This window comes from Vespa mandarinia, chromosome 7 (assembly GCF_050613455.1).
Source record: "Vespa mandarinia isolate Hongniang chromosome 7, ASM5061345v1, whole genome shotgun sequence".
Lineage (NCBI taxonomy): Eukaryota > Metazoa > Arthropoda > Insecta > Hymenoptera > Vespidae > Vespa > Vespa mandarinia.
Genome location: NC_140816.1, coordinates 252,739 through 274,196, shown reverse-complemented (window position 1 = coordinate 274,196; position 21,458 = coordinate 252,739). Strand labels below are relative to the sequence as shown.

The 21,458-nt window shown below is 27.7% G+C and overlaps 4 protein-coding genes across 9 annotated transcripts; 2 read left to right on the top strand and 2 right to left on the bottom strand.

Annotated features, from left to right (window-relative positions):
• Positions 1 to 23: 23 nt before the first annotated feature.
• On the bottom strand, positions 24 to 2,423 carry LOC118440562 (uncharacterized). Its single transcript, XM_035863791.2, has 2 exons — positions 2,054 to 2,423; positions 24 to 1,518 (listed from the first exon to the last, which is right to left on the bottom strand). The coding sequence occupies exons 1-2, from the start codon at positions 2,288 to 2,290 to the stop codon at positions 490 to 492; spliced, it is 1,266 nt and encodes a 421-aa protein (XP_035719684.1). The 5' UTR covers positions 2,291 to 2,423; the 3' UTR covers positions 24 to 489.
• A 7,203-nt stretch (positions 2,424 to 9,626) lies between these two features.
• LOC118440564 (mitochondrial import inner membrane translocase subunit TIM14) lies at positions 9,627 to 13,190 on the top strand. Of its 4 annotated transcripts, none has more exons than XM_085658304.1 (3): positions 9,627 to 9,762; positions 12,625 to 12,759; positions 12,844 to 13,190. In XM_085658304.1, the coding sequence occupies exons 2-3, from the start codon at positions 12,697 to 12,699 to the stop codon at positions 13,054 to 13,056; spliced, it is 276 nt and encodes a 91-aa protein (XP_085514430.1). In that variant the 5' UTR covers positions 9,627 to 9,762; positions 12,625 to 12,696; the 3' UTR covers positions 13,057 to 13,190. The 4 variants fall into 4 exon arrangements, with proteins under 4 accessions (XP_085514430.1, XP_035719688.1, XP_035719689.1 ...); XM_035863795.2 differs by lacking the exon at positions 9,627 to 9,762 and adding an exon at positions 11,826 to 11,946; XM_035863796.2 differs by lacking the exon at positions 9,627 to 9,762 and adding an exon at positions 11,932 to 12,072.
• Positions 13,191 to 13,326: 136 nt separating this feature from the next.
• Positions 13,327 to 15,859, bottom strand: LOC118440563 (growth hormone-regulated TBC protein 1-A). Of its 2 annotated transcripts, XM_035863793.2 has the most exons (8): positions 15,607 to 15,859; positions 15,434 to 15,466; positions 14,996 to 15,197; positions 14,643 to 14,873; positions 14,382 to 14,542; positions 14,130 to 14,238; positions 13,855 to 14,040; positions 13,327 to 13,741 (listed from the first exon to the last, which is right to left on the bottom strand). In XM_035863793.2, the coding sequence occupies exons 1-8, from the start codon at positions 15,624 to 15,626 to the stop codon at positions 13,634 to 13,636; spliced, it is 1,050 nt and encodes a 349-aa protein (XP_035719686.1). In that variant the 5' UTR covers positions 15,627 to 15,859; the 3' UTR covers positions 13,327 to 13,633. The 2 variants fall into 2 exon arrangements, with proteins under 2 accessions (XP_035719686.1, XP_035719687.1); XM_035863794.2 differs by lacking the exon at positions 15,434 to 15,466 and having other exon boundaries at positions 15,607 to 15,857.
• Positions 15,860 to 16,144: 285 nt separating this feature from the next.
• eIF2A (eukaryotic translation initiation factor 2A) lies at positions 16,145 to 21,391 on the top strand. 2 transcript variants are annotated; one of them, XM_035863790.2, is made up of 12 exons: positions 16,230 to 16,300; positions 16,871 to 17,134; positions 17,204 to 17,285; positions 17,791 to 17,966; positions 18,174 to 18,262; positions 18,356 to 18,500; positions 18,611 to 18,781; positions 19,062 to 19,236; positions 19,357 to 19,520; positions 19,652 to 19,750; positions 19,829 to 20,058; positions 20,165 to 21,390. In XM_035863790.2, the coding sequence occupies exons 1-12, from the start codon at positions 16,234 to 16,236 to the stop codon at positions 20,288 to 20,290; spliced, it is 1,788 nt and encodes a 595-aa protein (XP_035719683.1). In that variant the 5' UTR covers positions 16,230 to 16,233; the 3' UTR covers positions 20,291 to 21,390. The 2 variants fall into 2 exon arrangements, with proteins under 2 accessions (XP_035719682.1, XP_035719683.1); XM_035863789.2 differs by having other exon boundaries at positions 16,145 to 16,300; positions 16,871 to 17,285; positions 20,165 to 21,391.
• Positions 21,392 to 21,458: the final 67 nt, after the last annotated feature.

Genomic DNA, 21,458 nt, shown 5'->3' with positions numbered 1-21,458 from the left:
TATACATTTATGGAATAGTTGATGGCCTGTAAATATTATATAATTTTTGTATAAATATATGAACAATTTATGAAGAAAAATATGCAAGATGATAAAATATAATTGAACTTTCTAATGTTGTGCAATATGGTAAATGAAAAATTATTAAAATAATAAAAAGTGATGATGATTGAAAATATACATTCTGATAGAATAATAAATCTAATAACATAATCTGATGCAAGCAGATACCAAAACTGCGCTGTTATAATGATAATTACTTATGTATTTTACATATTATTACACATATATATTGTATACATGAGGCAGTCTTAAAGAATAAAAGGAAGGTAATTCATAGATCCAAAATGTGTTAGATAAAAGTCTAAAATTTAACGATCAGCATTAGAAGAAAGATAACTTGTCAGTCAATATAGATGCATAGAATTATTATATGTAGACTGTCTCAGCAACAAACAAACCAGCAACGCAGGTATGTTTTTGAAATATTTATGTAGGTAGGCCATTGATTTCATTTATAACTACATGTCCATTTGTAACAATAATTGGTGGTGTTGAAGTCGTACTACGAGTAATATCGGAACAATCACTCTTACTGTCAGTACTACACTCTGAGCTACTATCTTTATCACTGTTCTCTTGTCTACATTTACACGATACGTGTTCTGGAGAATATTCTGAATTCCTGAGAGGACAACCGCATATACTACGATTTCCATTACTTGTACTATCACTATCGCTTTCACTGTCTACACTAGAGACAGAACTACCATGCCTTTGTGCTCTCAATGCTTCATTTTCTCTTTTTAGTTGTTCATTTTGCTTTAATAAGTCATCAATATGTTGCTGACAGATTTTTAATTTTTTTGCTACTTCAGATTCAGTAGTTATTCCATTCTTATTGTCTATCTCTTTATCTTCTGTCTGACTGATATTCTTCCCACGTAATCTTTTAGTGAGTAAGTCTACTTTGGCCTCTAATTGTAAATATTCTTGTATTAATTCAGATTTACTCAATGTGCTCAGTCTTTCTGCGTGAAGATCTTCATATGCACTAGAAAACTCTTTTGTCAAAAATTCTTCTTCATCCTCTGGGGAAGAGTAAAAGTAGTCTTCGTCTGAGTCAATGCTGAAACTGGAATCTCTAGTACGAGATGGTGCTGGGGGTTTCTGAAAAGTAGTAACTCCAAAATCTGAAGATGCAGCTATTGATAATTTTTGATCAAGATCAGGCAAGTCACTATGATCATCCATAAGAAACTGCGTTGTATTATAAGGTGCTCGGATTTGCCTACCCGTTTTTGCAAGTCTTCCAATGGATCTACAACGTGCTCGTTGTTGATAAGACAGCTGTTGTTTTGGATATGGTTTCAATTTCTTATGCTTAGGTTTCCCTCTACGAGTCTTTCTTTTTTTTGTAACTATGTCTGAGCCATCTTCTTGCGTTCCACCATCCTGGTCCCCACTACCACTGCCGCTTTCAAATTTACCACATCTTCGAATCAAAGATTTAGGCCACTAAAATTAAACAAATTAATCTATACATATTCTCTAAATACAATATAATTTGTAAAACTACTCAAATTTTTATCTATATATCTACAGAATATTACTTCAAAAAAATTTACTGTACATAACTTCAAATCAATATTACAGACCTAATTTTATAATTTTATCCTTATTTAATCATATGATATTAACAATATGACATATGACAAATTATGTAAAATTTTCATATAGAATATTTTTTCCTTTATGTACATAATTAAATTTGGATATTTAACTAACTAATAAATAAATAAATAATAAATTAAAATTTACTTCATAATTTGAACTTTGAAATATCGATTTAAAAAATAAGTATCTCGCAAAATATCCATAAGATGAAAATAATAATCATTAAACGAGATTTAACAAAAAAAGATAACAAAGATAAATATTTTGAAATAGAATGTATATCATTAATTTTTATTATAAAAGAAACAAAAATTAAATCTCAGTAATATAAAAATAAAAATTAAATTTGAGTAATGTCATATTATTCAATACTCACGTTTTTGCCGTTATGGCGAGCCTTTGTATCGGCATTTTCGCCGCTAGATCGCGACACTTGCCTCGAAGAGAGGAACGATGACGCCGCAGGCGTCGAGACCTCTTTTACACCCTTCGCGTCGTGTACACCATCTTCGATACCGTCCGACGCTTTTTCCACCGTTTCCTTCGCGCTTTGTTCCTCCATATTCGTAATATTAACTAAAATCGGTCGATTTACGGTGGCACAAGTACTCATCACCGTTAAAAGCACAAGCTCATGCACAACGACCTTCCTAGTCTCACAACTACGTTCCGTACGACTTGACCGTAAACAGCGACCGAATCGCCATGTTTGATTTATCCGTGATTCTGTGCGATAGCAAGGGCGACGTGCTAACGTTTCGATGCTTGGGAGAAGAGGGGGACGTGCTTTCCCCCACTACGAAACGCTTCGACTTGTATTCCATCGCGTTTTCTCTCTCTCTTTTATCCCACCTTACCCTCCTCAATATCCCTCTATACATCCACACATTCCTCTTATTCCTTTCTTAACGCACGATGGTGCCTTTTCTCTCTCTCTCTTTTTCTCTCTCTCTCTCCTCTCTTTCTCTCTCTCATAATCTTGCTTGTAGTACGTTCCTTGAGAAATGTGTCTTGCTCTATGTTTGCGTCTTCTCTCGTACAATATACGTCTAATTTGATACCCCTTAAGATTTACACCTGATTTATGTACTTAGGTTAACTCTCGATAGAAACAATAATTTCATTCGTACAGATCAATATATTCTAATAATCTTGCTTTTTCTTCTATTTTCTTTAGATGAAATACGAATCTTTCTGTTCTTATTAAACATATTCAAGGCGTATGTGTACATATATATAGATACATATGATTTACATGATTTGAATGTCAACCTTGTATTGTGTTTTAAACGTTTGCCAAAATTAGCTAAGAGAGGATAGATACAAATGTCAACTATTTGTGTATTTAAAGAGCATTTCGCATGAATCTGGCCAATCGATATTTGCACGACATTGCTCCAGTCGACTGTAAGGACTACGTATGCAATTATTCGTTATCATTTAAAAAAAAAATCACACGAGAGACTTGATATTGTGTAAAAGGAATAGGGAAATAAAAGAAATATGCAAAACGAAACACTTTTTTTTTTCAAATTCCCGCGGTGCGCGAACTTGTTTCGTACGACATTTAAGAGAATAAGATGATTAAAATTAATCGAAATCGTTAATCTTACTTTTTTTGTTGTTATATATTATACTTTATATTACGATATATATGATATCGATTTTACAATTTGGCTTATTTTTAAGAAATCTTTTACATTCTCTTAGATATATTGTTACTTTTTTTTTTAATTATCTTTAATCGCTCTAAGTATCATTCGTTTTCGTTTTTTCTTTTCAACGTAAATCTATTTGACAAATATTACGAGCATTACAATTGAAATATAAACGAATCAACGAACATAAACTTTATATTATTTTTTATTTTTTATTTATATATTTTCTTTTCATGTAGATACATACGTGTAAATACATACAAGCTTACATACTATGTATTACATATTTAAATAAATGCATGTATAGAAACCTATTAATTCAACGAATTTTTAAACGTATTACTGGCTTTTATTTTTATAATGTTTACACTAACGACGATTAAGCTTTGCTACAAAGACGATCCTTCCTTTTCGATGAAAGAAGCATTGAGAATAACTCCAAGCCTTATAATGAAACAAAAAACTATGCGCTAAGCATAGAATATGTCATGCATCATAATAACGCATTGATATTTATATTCTACTAAGGAATGTATATCACTAACGGATATGTGAGCTTTCGAAACAAATTTATCCGTCTCTATCCTCTTTACCAAAATATCTCATGAGTGAGAAAATATCTTTTCTAATGCGTGGTTTCATTACGCGTTAGACGCGTATGAATTATCGTCTTGTTTACGAATCATCATCAAATGAAACTTTATAGATTATTCTCTTCGTAATGTAACACAAACGTTAATATACATGATATAATAAATTAGATCACTATTCGTTATAATTATGTATCTATTTATTTATGAATCGTTTTGCAAAAAAAGTGAAAGATAATCGATTTGTATTTAAATTAATTATCTATTATTTTAAACAAATGTGATTTTATAGATTCTTCTCTTTACTATTTAGCATTAATAAAATAATATAAATTATCATAAATATTATAACTACATAATTATATTATCATTCGATACAAGTACATATTTATGAATTAATTTACGTCGCCAAAGAACTGATAAAAAAACAAAAAGATCGATAGTTCAGTTTAATATAAGTTGATAAAGCATTCTACTCTTTATTAAAAAAAAAAAAAAAAAAAAAAAAAAAACACGTTAGTTTAATTTACCACGATCGATCGATTTTTTCGCAGATATTTCGAAATTTTTCATCCTTTTTTCCCCCAACAGATATAATTTATTTGATTTTATGTAAGACCGTTTGTTCGATTTTTATATGTATATGTATGTATGCACGATTGGTGGATCGAAAGTCGCGTTTATTTTTATCGATTAACTAGAAGCAAATTACACATATAATATTGTACGTATAATAATCGACTAACGCTTAATTGCCAGGCGAACATACACACCTACGTTCTAACATATTGAATTACTCAGCTTGTGGATTCTCTATTATGTCCTACTTCGTAAATAAATGAAATATTTGTGAGGATTGCTTAATTGACGATATATTAACGTTTGTATAACCGCACACATATATGTAGGCATACATTATTTCATATGAATGTGGATATATATGTATACATGTATATTACAGATACACACATACGTTTAATAAATATATACAAAGGTTAATCATCAGCTCATTAATTTTGATTCACGTTCGAGCAAAGAACATGTACACGGTTGAGATAAAATATTCAAATGATCTATCTCTACCGTTATATCTTTATCCATAAATAAAAAAGTATATTTTCGTAGTATATCATAATAGCATCAAATAATGTTCGAACATTTGTATATTTTCCTTTTCGATACACGATTATATCGCAAAGCGAGAGGGTACTTGATATATATATATATATATATATATATATATATATATGTATACTGCAACGATTTTCACATATAGACACGCGCGCAAGAGATTGTATATTGGTAGTAAAAAAAAAAACAAGCCAAACGGATTCATATCGATTTATGGAAATGATGAAATAACGTTTTCATTGATTTCAAGGATTAACGATTTACATAGGATGCCAGTCGATTCTACGACAAGCCTGACAACATTGAAATCAATTATTTAATAAAACTGTTCATAATTGAATTGATTCGTTTCTTAAAACGATAAACAAATTTATCTATATCTACATATCTTATATCTTATATAAAGCGAAACAATTGGATACAATTAATTTAATTGAAAAATTGTTATCATCGATGCATTTAAAAAATCATTCTTTTCTCCTTTTCATCTTCATCTAATTTATAGAGTGAATTCTGCGAGCTCTGATTGCAATAAAAACTTTTTATAAGTAATTAAAAAAAAAAAAAAAAAGGAAAAAAGAGAAAAAAAACATTAATAATGATAATCACCTGTTATAAAGAATATAGAACACATGTGAATATGTAACAATATGTATAATATAACATATGTCTGATATTCCTAAATATAGATACTTACCTAGATATGATGTAAAATAAACATATAATTGATAAACGTTCTCTATGTGTAAGATAAAAAAGTAAGATAAACATATGATACAAAGCGTATAGACGTAAACGTAAAAATGTACTTACGCATACATCCATAAAAAATGTATATATGTATTTACATGTTCTGTTCGTGTAGGATTGGTGGTAAATGGTGGGAGAGAAAACAAGAATGAGATAGAGAAAGAGAAAGAGAGAGGAAGAGGTAAAGAGAAAGAGGTAAAGAGAAAGAGGTACAGAGGACGGAGGGAGGGGGAGGTAGGAAGAAAGAGAGAGAGAGAGAGAGAGAGAGAGAGAGAGAGAGAGAGAGAGAGAGAGAAAGAGAGAAAGAGAGAAAGAGAGAAAGAGAGTTGTTGCAGTGTCGTCGAGAAACTCACTAAACGAGTCGGTTACGAAATTTAATCGCTTGGTAGAGCGAGGTTATAAATGCACCGTATATATGTTGCGACGGTTGCGTGGCGTGAACGTTAGATGGTGATCAAGTTAGAACTTAAAACTAATGATAACGCGAGTATGCCGAAGATGGCATAAAAGAGAAGGGTCATGCTAACTTGCTACAGCTGATCGTCCCGCGTGAAAGTCTACGCACGTAGTATACAGGCACGTCGCGATTTGATTTGATTTCATTCGATTCGATTTGATTCGATTTGATCCGATTTGATTTTGGTTTTTTCTTTTTTCTTTTTTTATTTTGAAATTCATTCCTTTTTTCGTAATTTAGTTCTATGAGACCAGCGAACGTGGCTATTCTATGCAAACACATATACACGTACGCATATACGCTTACCATATATACCGTTCGAAGCTTTTCACGTTTCTTTTTGCATACATCGTCCATTGTTCTCGAATAAGAAGTCGGCATTGAAAAAGTTAAAGGGAAGCGCTTCAAAGAAGCACTGTGTTATCGATTGCACGTATGTTTGATACTTTTCGACTAAAGTTTGTCATAGATACATACATAACAACGACTAATCTAAAACGTATGCTCATCTTAATTTGATTTTTTACAAGGATCTTTACGAGAGACATTACACTTCATATTTATATACATATGCATATGCGTGCTTGTATCTATTTGATTAGTTGCCTGCGAACGTAAATGTCTCTAAGTATATATGTATATACGTCTATACATATACATATATATATATATGTATATATATATATATGTATACATCTCTCTCTCTCTCTCTCTCTTCTTATTGTTTTTCCTCTTTAACTATACTTTCATTTGAATTCAGAATCGATTTTCCACTTTCGACTTGTGTGTTTCGATTCGTATATCGATAGATATCGGTCTACGCTTGAAAGTTTATTACATATTTGTTACATCAAATAAATGGGTCATATGTAATTCATTATTAACTGCATCGCGCTTCATTAAGATGCGACACAAATTTGAATAATTAAAATGCAACATCAAAAAATAATAGTAATAAAGATGTTTGTTTCTTGTTTTTTTTATCTTTAACGATTAAGACTAATCAAGCTAATTAGAAGAGTAACTTTGAATAGCATTATATTATATATATTATATATATTAGTGATATGAATTAATCAATTCAAATACTATACTAAATAATAATAATAATAATCGTAATAATGATGTTTATTTCTTAGTTCATTCATCTTGACTGGTTAAACCCGGTTAAGTTAGATAAGCTATATTAAAATAATTAGAAAAGTAACTTTGAACAGTACTGTATACATATTAACAGTACAAATTGATCGATTAAAATATTATACCAAATAATAATAATAATAATAATAGTAATAATATTTGTTTCTTAGTTTATTCATTTTTACTCGTTAAACCCGGTTAACCTAGGTTAAGCTATGTTAAGCCGTTTAAAAGAGTACTTTTGAATAGCGCTGTACATATATTAACGGTACGAATTAATCGATTGAAATATTATACTAAATAATAATAATAATAATAACAACAACAATAATAATAATATTTGTTTCTTAGTTTATTCATTACTCGCTAAAGTTATCTCTAAAGTTATATACTCGCTTAGGTTATTCTTTACTCGCTAAATTCGGGTAAACTATGTTAAGCTATTTTAAGTCAATTAAAAGAGTACCTTTGAATAGCGCTGTATATACATTAGTGGTACGAATTGATGACTTAAAATGCGATACCAAATAATAATAGTAATTATGTTTGTTTCTTGTTTTATTCATCTTTACTGATTAAGACCGATTAAGCTAATTAAAAGAGTAACTTTGAATAGCGCTGTATATGTTACATTAGTTAAGCACTTCAAATTGTTAAATACCATTTATTTCCGTTTAACGAAATTTATATTTTCTTCACCGATATGAAATATGTAGGATATTATTAAAATATAAATTATATTTAAATCGACACAAATTGATTAGAAAGACGAAGTTATATTCTAACAGGTAACCAGAGCACACGGATACACATTACACTAATATACTACTCTCTCTTCCCTCGAAGTACTCGTTCTTCCGGTAACTTTAAGCATTTTTAACTAATCATAAAATTATTACAGTTAACCTATTTTTACGTTCTGTGACCTTTTCAATATCATTGTTAGCTATATAATTATTTAACTGTTACAAAAGGCAATAAAATAATAGACATACCATAATAGCTATAAAAAAAACGATAATTATATATATAGGAAAAAAAATAAAAAGCATTGTATAAATATGGATATATTATATATTATATACTTTACATACTCACGTACATATACACATATGTAAATATTTACTCCATATTGTAACGTAACGATTAGTATTACCGATAGTCGCTATTTACACTATAGGATCTGTTATTATGTTGCTTCCTTTCGATATCAGATAGAGTATCTACCTTTCTAATGAAGCAGACTACCAACTATAAAACTAGATCGTAGAGGACAGCACTAGACACAGTCTTTGGATATGCAGAAGAACTAAGAATGTCGATAGATAAAAACATCCTTATTCTCTGAAATGAAAAGGATCGCTCCCAATTTTATTGCAATTTAAAATATAGATATATATACATACATCAGTCAATCGGTTTTTTGTTCGTATTAACTTACCTATTTTCGAATATAAATTAGAGCTTATCTTTCTGATAGAGTGAAATTTCTTTCATTCTTACAAAATATTTTATCTTTTTTTATCTTCGAGATACTTTTCATTTCTGTTTTTATTTTAAAATTAACGTTTTATAATAAAAATATCTCTTTACTTTTACAAATCTCTAATTGTTTGGTTAATTATTATTAAACTGTGTTTTATAAATAATTATTTTTCTTAATTTTACGTTATTCTCTTTGGTATCTGCATACATGTAAATACATTTGAGTAATAATTAAAATATTAATAAAATGATCTCGTTTAACAATGAATTCTCTTTATTTTCGTTAATCTTTTTTATTTACGTAGAATTATTTTATTACATTCGGCATAAGGTTATTTACTGAAATCATACGGATGGATTTATCGCTACAGGGTAAATATTCATGATAAGCAATAGTATATATTACGGTTAATAAAAATATTTAAAGAATTTGAAAAATTTTATCTAAGGATAATCATTGTAATTCTGTCGAAAATTTCAAATTTAACATATGAAAAGAAGGCAAACTTTATTATTATTGTTATTATCATTATCATCATTAATAGAGTAAGAAGAAATATAAATATAAAAACCGATGTATTTTATCTTAAACCGACAAACTTTATAAGATTGAATAACATTTCTAATATCTCTCATAAAACTAAAAGAAAATGAGTTATACGATTTTCGGGAGGTATATGCATGCGTGTGTGTGCGAGCACGCGCGTGTGGTGTGTGTTTTGTATTATGTGTGTGTACCGAGAGGATTTACGCGTTAAGAATTTTTTTTTATAATCGAGTTACCACATCTGTGTATATAAGCCAATGATGCAACTATCTTGAAGATAAAACTAATTTGTGAATATAGCAGCATATTGTCGCCTATTATATCCAGGTATAAGTTTTACAAAAATACAAAAATATATATATATATACACGTACGTATATGCATACACATACATAGATACATTCATAGATTGTATATACATTTGAATGTAAGAGAGTAAAGTCGCGCGTGACTATAAATATGTTGGTCGTCCACCCAGGAGGCTTCTCTTTGCACCTTGGTGCCTTTTCTTCGTCTTTGTTTTTTCATCCGAATATACCATGTTCTCCATCTTCGTTCGTTGCCTCTGTACTCCGGTTATATACTAACACGTAAAGGCAAGCTTTTGAAAGGGAAGACTCCAACTAGCAGCTGCTCTTACGACAAAACGCGAGCTAAAATATAGATCCCAGCTCTGTTATAGTTACGCAATTCTGCTCACTCTTTCTCTTTCTCTTTCTCTTTCTCTTTCTCTTTCTATCAGATCCCTCCTCTCTTCTCTTCTCCTTTCCCTCTTTCTCGTCATGGCTAAATCGTCGTGTTCACGGTGAAAATCACGAGACATCATCTTCAAGAGAACGAATGAGATTCGATAGTTATATCGATTTAATGTCATATTACTTTCTTTCTCTTTCTCTTTCTCTTACTCTCACTCTCTCTTTCTCTTTCTCTCTCTCTCTTTCTCTCTCTCTCTCTCTCTCTCTCTCTCTCTCGCTCTCTTATTGTAATCTTTCAAATGTAAATTTAATTGAACAGGATCGTGATCATCGGAGATCCAACAATTAGTATCGATTGAAATTATAATCCATTTTATCCATCTTGTATATTGGACAGATTTTATTTTTATTTTCATTTTATTTTGTTTAGTTTTGTTTTATTTCTCTGAAACTTTGTTTTATTTTGATAAGATATTTTTCTAACGGAAATGTGTGCGAAACAGAGAGAGAATGGGGGAGAGAGAAAGAGAAAGAAAGAGAGAGAGAGAGAGAGAGAGAGAGAGAGAGAGAGAGAGAGAGCGAGAGAGAATTAATAATGAATTCACAATGTATGTAACTAAATGAGCAATAGTAAAACAATAAATAGTAAATTTCTATTTCTTTGAACACAATTTTAATTGTTTTGCAAAACGGAAAGGTAAATTTCGATAACGTAAATTTCATACTACCAATGTCAAGTGGAATTATATATATATAATATTTGTGTGTGTGTATATATATACACACTAGAAAAACGTAATTACTTTCGTCATATCTTTTTCGTTTCTATTTGAGATAATTTTATTATTTTGGTTGATGGTTCGCACGATGTTATAATATTTTTTATAGTCTTTTTTATCTTTACGTAAGTCGTCGATGACTTATTTTCGATTCTTTTATTGTTAGATATATAGGATTTCTTAGAACAAAAATATCTATGAGAGAATTAATGAAATCGGGAGAGAAAATGTAAATAATATTTTTATGCTTGATTATGTAATTTAAGAAAAGAAAAATATTAGATATATGAAAAGAGAAATTGAAAACGTATATAGAAAATTATTTAATTTGTAATTAAATGAAATCGTAAAAAGAAAAAGATAATGAAGAAAACACAGGATATATTAATAAAAGACGCTAATATTAATTGACAATGTGAAATTAATATATCTAAACGTTATTATGTTCGATCTTCTCGTACTTACTGTATTTAATTTATTATCACCGAAGATAATAATAAACTGACTAGTTATCGAAACTAAACTAAATGTTCAATTATAATTTTATTTCACTAATCGTTCAATATACATTTCCGAATTAATTTAAAAAATATCTCGCAATCCTTAATTTTTAAATAAACTTTATACATATTTATATAATTATTTTACACGCACACATACATATATATAAATTCTAATATTCAATATATAAAAATTTTATATTAATTATTCTTTAATTACCATAAATATTTTATATGATTTATTATATATATTAACATGAAAAATAATTTTGTTTTTTTCAACAAATCTAACGAATTTTATTTCTAATGAATTATTTACGAATGAACTACGTTTAGAGATAAAAAGATTGACCTTCGTGAAAGTAAATTGTAATCAATGATGTAAGTGCTTCCATCTGCTGATTGTTACAATTACTATGATATATAATAACTTAATTTCACTCAGAGTAGTCTAGGTTAGTTTTACCGCAAATTACGAATGAACAAAATCTTGGTTCGTGACAAGGTTCACCTTGTTTCAAAATCTTTTGTAAAATGGTAAGAAAAACTGAGAAATTAACGAGAACACAATTTATGATTTATTTATACAGTTATCGATTTACAATATATATTCTTAGAATCATTTAAGTAAATTGATTTTAATTTTGATGTTTACACACGATGGTAAGAAATGGAAAGATATTAAACACGTATTTTATACGATATCATTTCGAAATGTTCTAATATAACATGTTTTGTGTATATAAAATATTTTAAGTTTTAGTTAGTTTAAACAATCATATAAATATAGATATATAATTATAAATCGCCAATTATTTGTTTCTTTAAGAATTTCAGAAGATTAGACTTAATGATTCGTAGGTTATGTCTTCATATTGTATTTATAGTTTCAAGTGATTTTGTGTTGCAATATTGTGTAATGATTTCATATATGTGTTGTAATAGTAAAGAAATAACAAATGAAATAATCGCTAGTAATAATAATTATAATTTGAAATAAATAATTCCTATAATCGTAGTAATGCGATAATAATGATGGGTAATTAGAAATCATTCTTTAATATATAGTTACCATGTAATTTATAACTGAAATTCATATAAGAGTTGATTATTAAAATATTTAATTGATTGCACACACACACATATATATATATATATATATAATTTGCTGTATTTATTTTATAGATTTTATCGATATTTTATATATTATTTTAGGCTACTACAGTAATAGTAACTGGGTTAGGTCTTGCTGTGGCAGGTTTTGCTGGACGCTATGTGCTTAAAAATATGCCAGCTTTTTCTCAAAGGATGACAGAAGCTTTGAAAAATATATCACAATTGGATTCTCAAGTATTTATTTATTTTTGTTACTTATCTCAAATAAGAATGAATTTTATTTAGTTTATTACATTATATTATTTCTTTATATATCAGTCATTAGCGAACAGCAAATATTATAAAGGTGGTTTTGAATCTAAGATGACTAAGCGGGAAGCTAGTTTAATATTAGGAGTTCCACCTACCGCAAGTAAAGCAAAAGTAAAAGAAAATTTTAAAAAAGTAATGAGTGTAAATCATCCTGATCGAGGTGGTTCTCCATATCTTGCAGCAAAGATAAATGAAGCTAAAGATTTATTAGAGAAATGATTGAATAATTTAATTAGAGTAGTATATGTATCTAATGAATTTTCTTGTAAGAAAACAAATTTCAGTGTACATAAAAATATAAACTATATATTGCAAATAATTTAATGTCTAATAAATAAATTCTTTGTATTGTACATTCATTGCGAGGCTACATTACAATTTAATATGTACATTTAAGATAATTATACTAGATGTAATTCTTAAAATATATTTTATGTCTAATCACAAATACAAAATCAAATGTGGAATAATATACATAAAATGAAAGGAACTACAAAATTGTAGACCATGTTATGTGTTTTGTTGTATTGCATGAAGATTTTATATCGTACGTGCTTGTCTTTATCATAATAAATTTACAATAAAGTCATTCATACCTTCGGTCAAAAATAAGGCAATTAATATATATATATATATATATTACAATGCAATTTTGTAATACTCTAATTTTGAATGTATATTTACAACATTGCTACGTGCTTATCTAATTATACAAGTTTACTTTTATTATATCAATTTTGAAACAAGAATTAAGGACTAGATTATTTCGGTGGATAATGGTATCCTTTTATAGATACTATCGTCTTAACTTATTCTCTTTTTGTTCCATACGTCGTTGTGTAACTTTTGTTCGTAATTTTACTATTGTGCTACCAGGCAGTGATCCAGGTACTTTAAAAATACTCTAGCAAAAATTTAGACAAATATTCAAATTAATATATCTTTATGTAGTCATTAACACATATTTAAAAAAATTATTATACTTTATATTTTTAATTACATGATAAAATATCTTACCTGCATGAAATCATGACACTGTAAAACAATACTATCTTTTGTAATTTCTTTAAAACACTCAGCTAGCAAAGTAAAATCTTGACAAGCTAATAAATTATCTTTATTCCGTTTTATAAGTGTCAGTGCGACACGAAATATTATTTTCGTACCTTCGTAAAACAGACAATCCCATATACGCAATGTTGTCTGTAAATTTCAAATAATTAAGTGTGGATATTATTTATTTGATATTATTAAAATTAAAGAAATATTAAAAAAAAATCATTTATTTTTACCTCAATTGGCAAAACTTCTGCAAATAAACACACGAACCACTTCGTTGTAATCACTGGCCATGGTAATCCTAAATTTGTTACATGTTGATAGATGTCCGGCATCTTTATTCTAGAGTGAGATTATAAATGTAGAATATCCCAATGTGTTGGCCAATACTCTAGTTTTATACAATTCATAGAAACAAATTCTTATTCGTATTTGGAAAGAATTACTATGAATTTAATGGCTGAAAGAATTTGTATTTATTTTACCTAACTAATTCTGCCAATACATCTATGTCGGTAAGCAGTCCATCCATTGTTGGAGTGTAGTAATCTGGTAAAATTTTGTCTATTAATACTTTTAATAACCAAAATGCTGTTTCTTCACTTTTAGTTACTAATAAAAGTAATCCTGCTATGTAATTAAGACCCTAAAAAAGAAAATAAGATATTGTTTGATATGTGAAAATATCTAAAAAGTATTTATAATTCTATTATTTTTTACATAGAAGTATATGAGTAAAACCTTACTTGACAATATCCGACAGTTTTATTTTGATGAGCAAATGCTAACAAAATATTGTATAATTGATGTTGTTGATTTTCAATATTATTAAAAAAAATATTGTCAGGAAAAGTTCGTGGGAGATCAGTTTTTATAACAGAAACAAGTTCTGCATTATGTGGTGGTTGTAACAATTTTTCATAAAGATCAGGCGCTGCATTTTTCATCTCTTCCCCTCCACTAATGGAAAGCCATACCTGTATGAATAAGATTTTAATTAATAGTTAATATATATTTAATTAATATATGTTAATAACTTATTGCAAATTAATTGCAAATTCCATTAAATAAATTATATAAATTGATATAAAGTCCTTACCAGACCTCTATATTCTCCTGGAATACCTTTACGAACATATCTTTTTATCATAATACTTCGTTGTAAAGATTTTCCTTCGCCGATAATTTCTGCCCATTTTTTGGCACGTTTTGCAAGAACTTTAAGATATTCGGACATAAATTCTTCATACGTTTCATAATCAAAATTTTGGGGTCGTTCAAAGCCATACTCGTCCACGTTGCTATAAACACATATAACTTCCAAATTATATGCATGCACATACAAACAAAAAATGTACATTCTAATGGAATGAATTAAAGTGTAATTATAAAAAATCTTTGAATTTGTTTAAATTTAATTTCTATAGTTGTAAGGTTACACTTACTTTTTTCTTTCATTATTAATATATTCAGTTTTAACAATAACTAATTAAATATATTAATGAAATATAATAGAACACAATTTTTATTTACTTACTTCGATTTAACAAGCGAGTACAATAAATATAACCTCAAGAAGATCAGATAAATGTAATAAAGAACATATATCAGACTTTACAACTGGCAATACATTGATTATATGTATATATATAAAACAAATGTAGAACGATATTAAACAATTAAGAAACACAGCATCAGAGTCACACTCACCTAAAACATGAACTTGCCATACCCTAAGTACGACGATAGGTGTCAATTTACAGTCGCAAATGTATTGAGATATATATACTATATACACAGTGACAATGATTCACTATATATATATTACATCTATAAAATATCCTATATAGAGTAACGTAGTAGACACGCGCATAAAACTATTAAATAAATTCTGTGATTAAAACGTACAGATTAATATGATTTTTTAATTTTTTTTTATTACAAAATGATGGAACGATGTGGTTTGCTTTGTTGATAACTAATCAAATTTTAGATTTTTTTGTTTGATGATGATTACGTAATATATAATATTATTACATAGCATAATTAAAAAAAAATATTATAAAGATAATAGTATAAAATAAATATATTAATGTTAAAATTAAAAAAATAAAAATTTCTTCGACATGTTATTTGATAAGCATAAATGACTTTTGAACTTAACGTCATAAATGAGTATATACTTAGTATGCATTGTAACAAAAATTATCTAATTTTATTATTAACTCACATATTATATTTAATATTAATATAATTACGTTTTATTAGTGTAAATATTTTTAAAAAAGTATAAATCGATTGTACTCAAACAATCGTTTACAATCGTGACGCAGGTCGATGTTCGATATTATGATACCACATGGTAACGGAGGTAAAATGGCGTTAACTGTCCCCTGTGTTGCTGGTAAGCAATTTCACAATGTTTTGGTAATATACATATTTGCTTAAAACTTAAATGATTTATTTTTTCTTATGTATCAAACAAACATCACTTTTTCATGATATATGAGCTTTCTTTGTTCTACAAAATTTTAGCTTCATAACATCATGCAATTCATTCTTCTAAAATGCATCATGCGGTATTAATTTGCTCAATTCTTTTCTAATAATGATTATAGTTTATTATTTTTTCAATATACATATTCTCAGATAAAATTTCTTTTTAATATTTCTTAAAACGTAATAAATATGTAACTGTATCTACATATGCGTACATATAAGTATACATATGTATAACCTTCCTTTTTTTATAATTTCCAAGTAGAATAACATATTTTATCATAATTTTGACTGAATTTGCCCCTTTATATACAATCAATTATATCATAACATACTTTATTATATAATTGAATGTAATAAAATAACAAAATATCTTTTTATATTTTATATATATACACATACGCGCGCGCACACGCAACACACACAACATATGCATATATGAGAAATAAATTTTAATACGTTTTTTAACCTCTAGTGCGAGGTTCCACTGGTATCAGTTTAGGACAAGGACCACCTTCGTACGAACCAGTGACAACATTTCCTAAAGATGATAGTAAATTGTGCAGAGTTATGTTATTTAGTCCAGATGGACGTTACTTTGCATGGACTAATGAAACCTCTGTTAAAATTGTACTTTGTAATACATGGAAAATTATCACAGAAATTAAAAAACCAAAAGTTAGTGCTATACAATTCTCCAGTAAGGGGACATATTTCATGACATGGGAGCCATTCATTGGTATTAACTATAAAATATATTTTATTGTAATATCAATTACAGTATTATATATTTCTAAATTAATTTCAGCAACACTACCTAATCTTCATATATGGAAAACAGAAACCAATGAGTTAGTGAAGAGTTTTATACAGAAAAAGCAAAGAGATTGGTAATGTATAATTTTTTAATTAAGTATTTTATATTTTTTAATATATTTGAATATTTGATATGTATATTATAGTACCATTAGCTTTTTCATCATTGTATATCTTTTAAGGGAGCCTTTTAAATTTGCGTTAAAAAGAAATTTTTGTTAAGCATGACATATACATTGCATCTCTAATTTTTTATAAATTTTTATTTAATAATATCTTCTTCAGCAATTGCTACTAAATTTTAGAATTTTTTGGTGTAATGTTAAATAAATAATAAAATTTTGTAAATTTCTATCTATGCAAAATATATTTATTTTATATTATATATTATTTCATATATATTTCTTATTTTTTATACATGTAATATAATGCTATACAAATATCATAGTATATTTTTTTACAATTATTCTCTGTTATTGTACATGTTTGTACCATAAAAGTAATTTTTCTTTAGTATCAGACATTTTTTTATATTTCATATTTATGTGCTATTTCCTCATTTGTATTGCATCCACTTAGGGAGCCTCAATGGTCAAGTGATGAGAAAATCTGTGGAATATTGATGGGTGCAGATGTCATATTTTATGAAGATGCCAATTTTGAAAAAATTGTACACAGGATAAACATAGCCAAAGTTGCTAAATTTAGTATAGCGCCCAATAATGCTCCGTACCACATCCTTTGCTATGTGCCTGGTAATTCATGTCATGTTGATGTAACATTAATACATAGGTTAATTAAATTCATTGATAAACAAATATATTGATACAATTATAAGCAAGCAAGAGTATTTTGATGTGATAATCATTTTTTTCTGTATTTAGAATCTTTCATTTTTATAATTAGTTTTATTTCCATTGTTTCTCTTAAATAATTAATTTTTATTAATTTAAATATTTTAGGAAAATCAGGCCAGCCCTCACTCGGTAGATTATTCCAATATCCAAAATTTGAATCAACACAAGCTTTAGCAAGTAAAAGTTTCTTTCAGGTAATATGAGATTATGTATATATGATATATGTATATATGATATATGTATATATGATGTAAATGGAGTATGTAAACATAATTTTATATTAATAGGCTGATAGAGTAGACATTTATTGGAATCAAAAAGGAACAAATGCATTATTAATGACAAGCACAGAGATTGATAAAGCTTCCTATTATGGAAAACAAACATTGCACTATGTTAGTACAAAAAGAGAAACAGCTATGGTCATGCTCAGTAAGTTACTGTAGAAATAAATTTTTATAATATTATAAACTATTATATTATAAGTCGCTAAATTAATATAAAAAAAAATCACCTTTAAAATATAATCTGTTTTTATATAGGTAAAGAAGGTCCTATTTATTCAGTGCAATGGTCTCCAAAGAACACAGAATTCTGTGTTGTTTATGGTTTTATGCCTGCAAAAGCTACACTCTTTAATCTTAAATGTGAACCAATATTTGAATTTGGTGCACTGCATAGGAACAGTATATATTACAATCCTCATGGAAACAATATCCTTTTTTTACTTACTTAAGAATTAATTATTAAAGGATGAATTGATTATAATGAAATAATAATAACTTTCTTTAACTTCCATATGGAAAATTAGATTGAAAAGATAATGCAAATACATTATTGATTTTAGTATGCTGATATATTATTACTGTATTAAATATTAGAAAGCTGTTTATTAAAATATTTGTAATTATAAATTCCTATTTTACGAATTGATATGAATCGATTCATGAAGTAGGAACTACTTATATTATATTATCCTTAACCACTGTGCACTTATGATCTTAGCTGGTTTTGGTAATCTTTCTGGTGGCATTCAATTATGGGATGTCGTGAATAAAAAACTTATTGCCGAAATCTCTGCACCTGATACTACTCTCCTGGAATGGTCACCAGACGGTGAACATTTTATGACAGCTACGACAGCACCTAGATTGCGAATGGGAAATGGGTGAGTGGCACTTAAATTTAATTTTTTAATTCATTTAATAAATATATTTTCGAACGATTATTAAATTACAAAAACAAATAGTTATATATATTTTAATTGATATTTTATAAATTTTAATAGGTTTAAGATTTGGCACTATAGTGGAACATTATTATATGAACGGCCATGGAATAAACAAGAAGAACTATGGGAAGTTCTTTGGCAAACATTTCCTCTTGATACATTCAAAGAAAAGCCGATTAGTTACAAAGCTGTAGAAGGTATCGCACCAAGTCAACCACAAGGTACCTTTATACGTTTTATGCATATTTACAATTAACATAATATTTTAATGATAAAATCAAGTCTTTTATTTTGTTTCATCAAAAGTCCATTTTATTTTAATTATTTATTTTCAAATTTTGTTTATATATAGCATCAAAACAAGTATACAGACCACCTTCTGCAAGAGGACAAACTATAACTTTCAAATTACATGATGATGATGAGTTTGGGCCAAAACCCAATACAGAGGGTAAGAAGGATTATATTATTAAATACTGTTTTTATTATCTTTATTGTTTATGTAAATAATATAAATATAAATTTATAGCTAATCCATCAAAAGCTGCTTTAAAGGCAAAAAAGAAACGCGAAGCAAAAAAAGCTAAGAAAGAATTAGAGGCTATTGCTATGTCTTCTCAATTACAAACAAATAATCCAACTACTAATGGTCAGATTTCAAATACTTCATCAAAATATCAAAGTAATGTTGTTGCATCATCTGAGTCAGATCTTATAGACGATCCTGAGAAGCAAAAAAAGATAAAGAGACTTAAAAGTGTAAGTAATTTATATACAAGAAATATATGAAAGTAATTAAAAAAAAAAAAAAAAAAAAAAAAAAAAAAAAAAAAAAAATTGCAACGCTTGTTCATTTTTGTTTCAGAAACTAGACCAAATATCAAAATTAAAGGAACAATTATCAGCAGGGAAACAATTAGAAATCAATCAATTAGACAAGATCAAAAAAGAAGCAGAGTTAATAAAAGAACTCGAAGAACTTATTTTGTGATGATCTGCTGAAATTTTTCAGACAGAGACAGATTTAAATAATATATTACTTTCAAATACTTCTCGCAAAGAAGAGAAACAATCTTGGTATTTGTTTCGCAGTACACTATCTAAGAGACACGATTAGCTGTCAGTTAAATCGTTTTCTCTGCAAATGGGATAATGGGAACAATCTGAAATTGAGTCAGTGACTTAAATCAGTTTACAAATTATCGTGGTGTCTCTAGATGTGGAACACAAATTGCATTTGTGAATGATATATACACAAGGTGACGTATCAATTCGTGACGATTTGGGGAAGTTTACTTCTCTTTGATCACATTTTTTTAATTATGATATTAATGATGCGAAAAAATTGAAATCTTGTGCCAGTTGATAATATTGATAGTAACCAAGCTTCCTTTAAATGTATTGTGTAAATTAATATAAAAAGTAAAAAAAAAAATGAATGCTTTACGTGTGTACTCGGCACGTATAAGTAATATAATACACACATAAACATATACATACACGACTTGACGAATGAATCGAAGTGAATGAAGTATTTACTTAATACCAACTTTGGTATTATATGTGGTAAATAGAAGAACTTATATAAACATGAATATTTGCATGAAACTTGTAAGATCAAGTACAATGTAGCACGACTATGAAATATACAAATATGTTCCTTATATGATAGGTGCTATTCTTTGAGAAGAGTCGTGTTTTAAACGCTGATTGCTTACCAAGGATCAGAAGTATTATTTTTGTCTTCTTTGTGGATTTTGCATTTTCTATATGATATATAAATTGACTTAAAATTTTACGGTATAATAACGGTACATCTTCGCCTTTAATAACGCATTCAAAATAGATATATAAACGATAAATATCAATATCTTCAATTGTAAAAACTTCATGTCAGGTTCTCATAGCCATGCAACTAATTATTTTGCATAGTTTTGCTATGATCTTTACAAAAATTGTTATATGTTTTGTATGGCTAAACAAAAAAGGAAACTGCTAATAACATGCTCGTATGGTTTATACTTTGAAATACATTTTCAAGTAAGAATAGATACTTCCATTATATTTACTATTCCGAATTATATATAATATATATATGTATATATATATAAGTATATATATATATATATATATATATATATATATCATTTGTTCATACT

Bases quoted from the DNA above. Each gene is read 5' to 3' on its own strand.
- LOC118440562 (XM_035863791.2), bottom strand. From the start codon at position 2,290: ATGAGTACTTGTGCCACCGTAAATCGACCGATTTTAGTTAATATTACG. The intron at 1,519-2,053 runs GTGAGTATTGAA...GTTTAATTTTAG, and splicing joins CTCGCCATAACGGCAAAAAC to TGGCCTAAATCTTTGATTCG.
- LOC118440564 (XM_035863795.2), top strand. The intron at 12,760-12,843 runs GTATTTATTTAT...TTTATATATCAG, and splicing joins TATCACAATTGGATTCTCAA to TCATTAGCGAACAGCAAATA.
- LOC118440563 (XM_035863793.2), bottom strand. From the start codon at position 15,626: ATGGCAAGTTCATGTTTTAG. The intron at 15,467-15,606 runs GTGAGTGTGACT...GATCTTCTTGAG, and splicing joins ATGGCAAGTTCATGTTTTAG to GTTATATTTATTGTACTCGC. The intron at 15,198-15,433 runs GTAAGTAAATAA...ATGTGTTTATAG, and splicing joins TACTCGCTTGTTAAATCGAA to CAACGTGGACGAGTATGGCT.
- eIF2A (XM_035863789.2), top strand. From the start codon at position 16,234: ATGTTCGATATTATGATACCACATGGTAACGGAGGTAAAATGGCGTTA. The intron at 18,782-19,061 runs ATATCCTTTTTT...ACCACTGTGCAC, and splicing joins TTACAATCCTCATGGAAACA to TTATGATCTTAGCTGGTTTT. The intron at 19,751-19,828 runs GTAAGAAGGATT...ATAAATTTATAG, and splicing joins GCCAAAACCCAATACAGAGG to CTAATCCATCAAAAGCTGCT.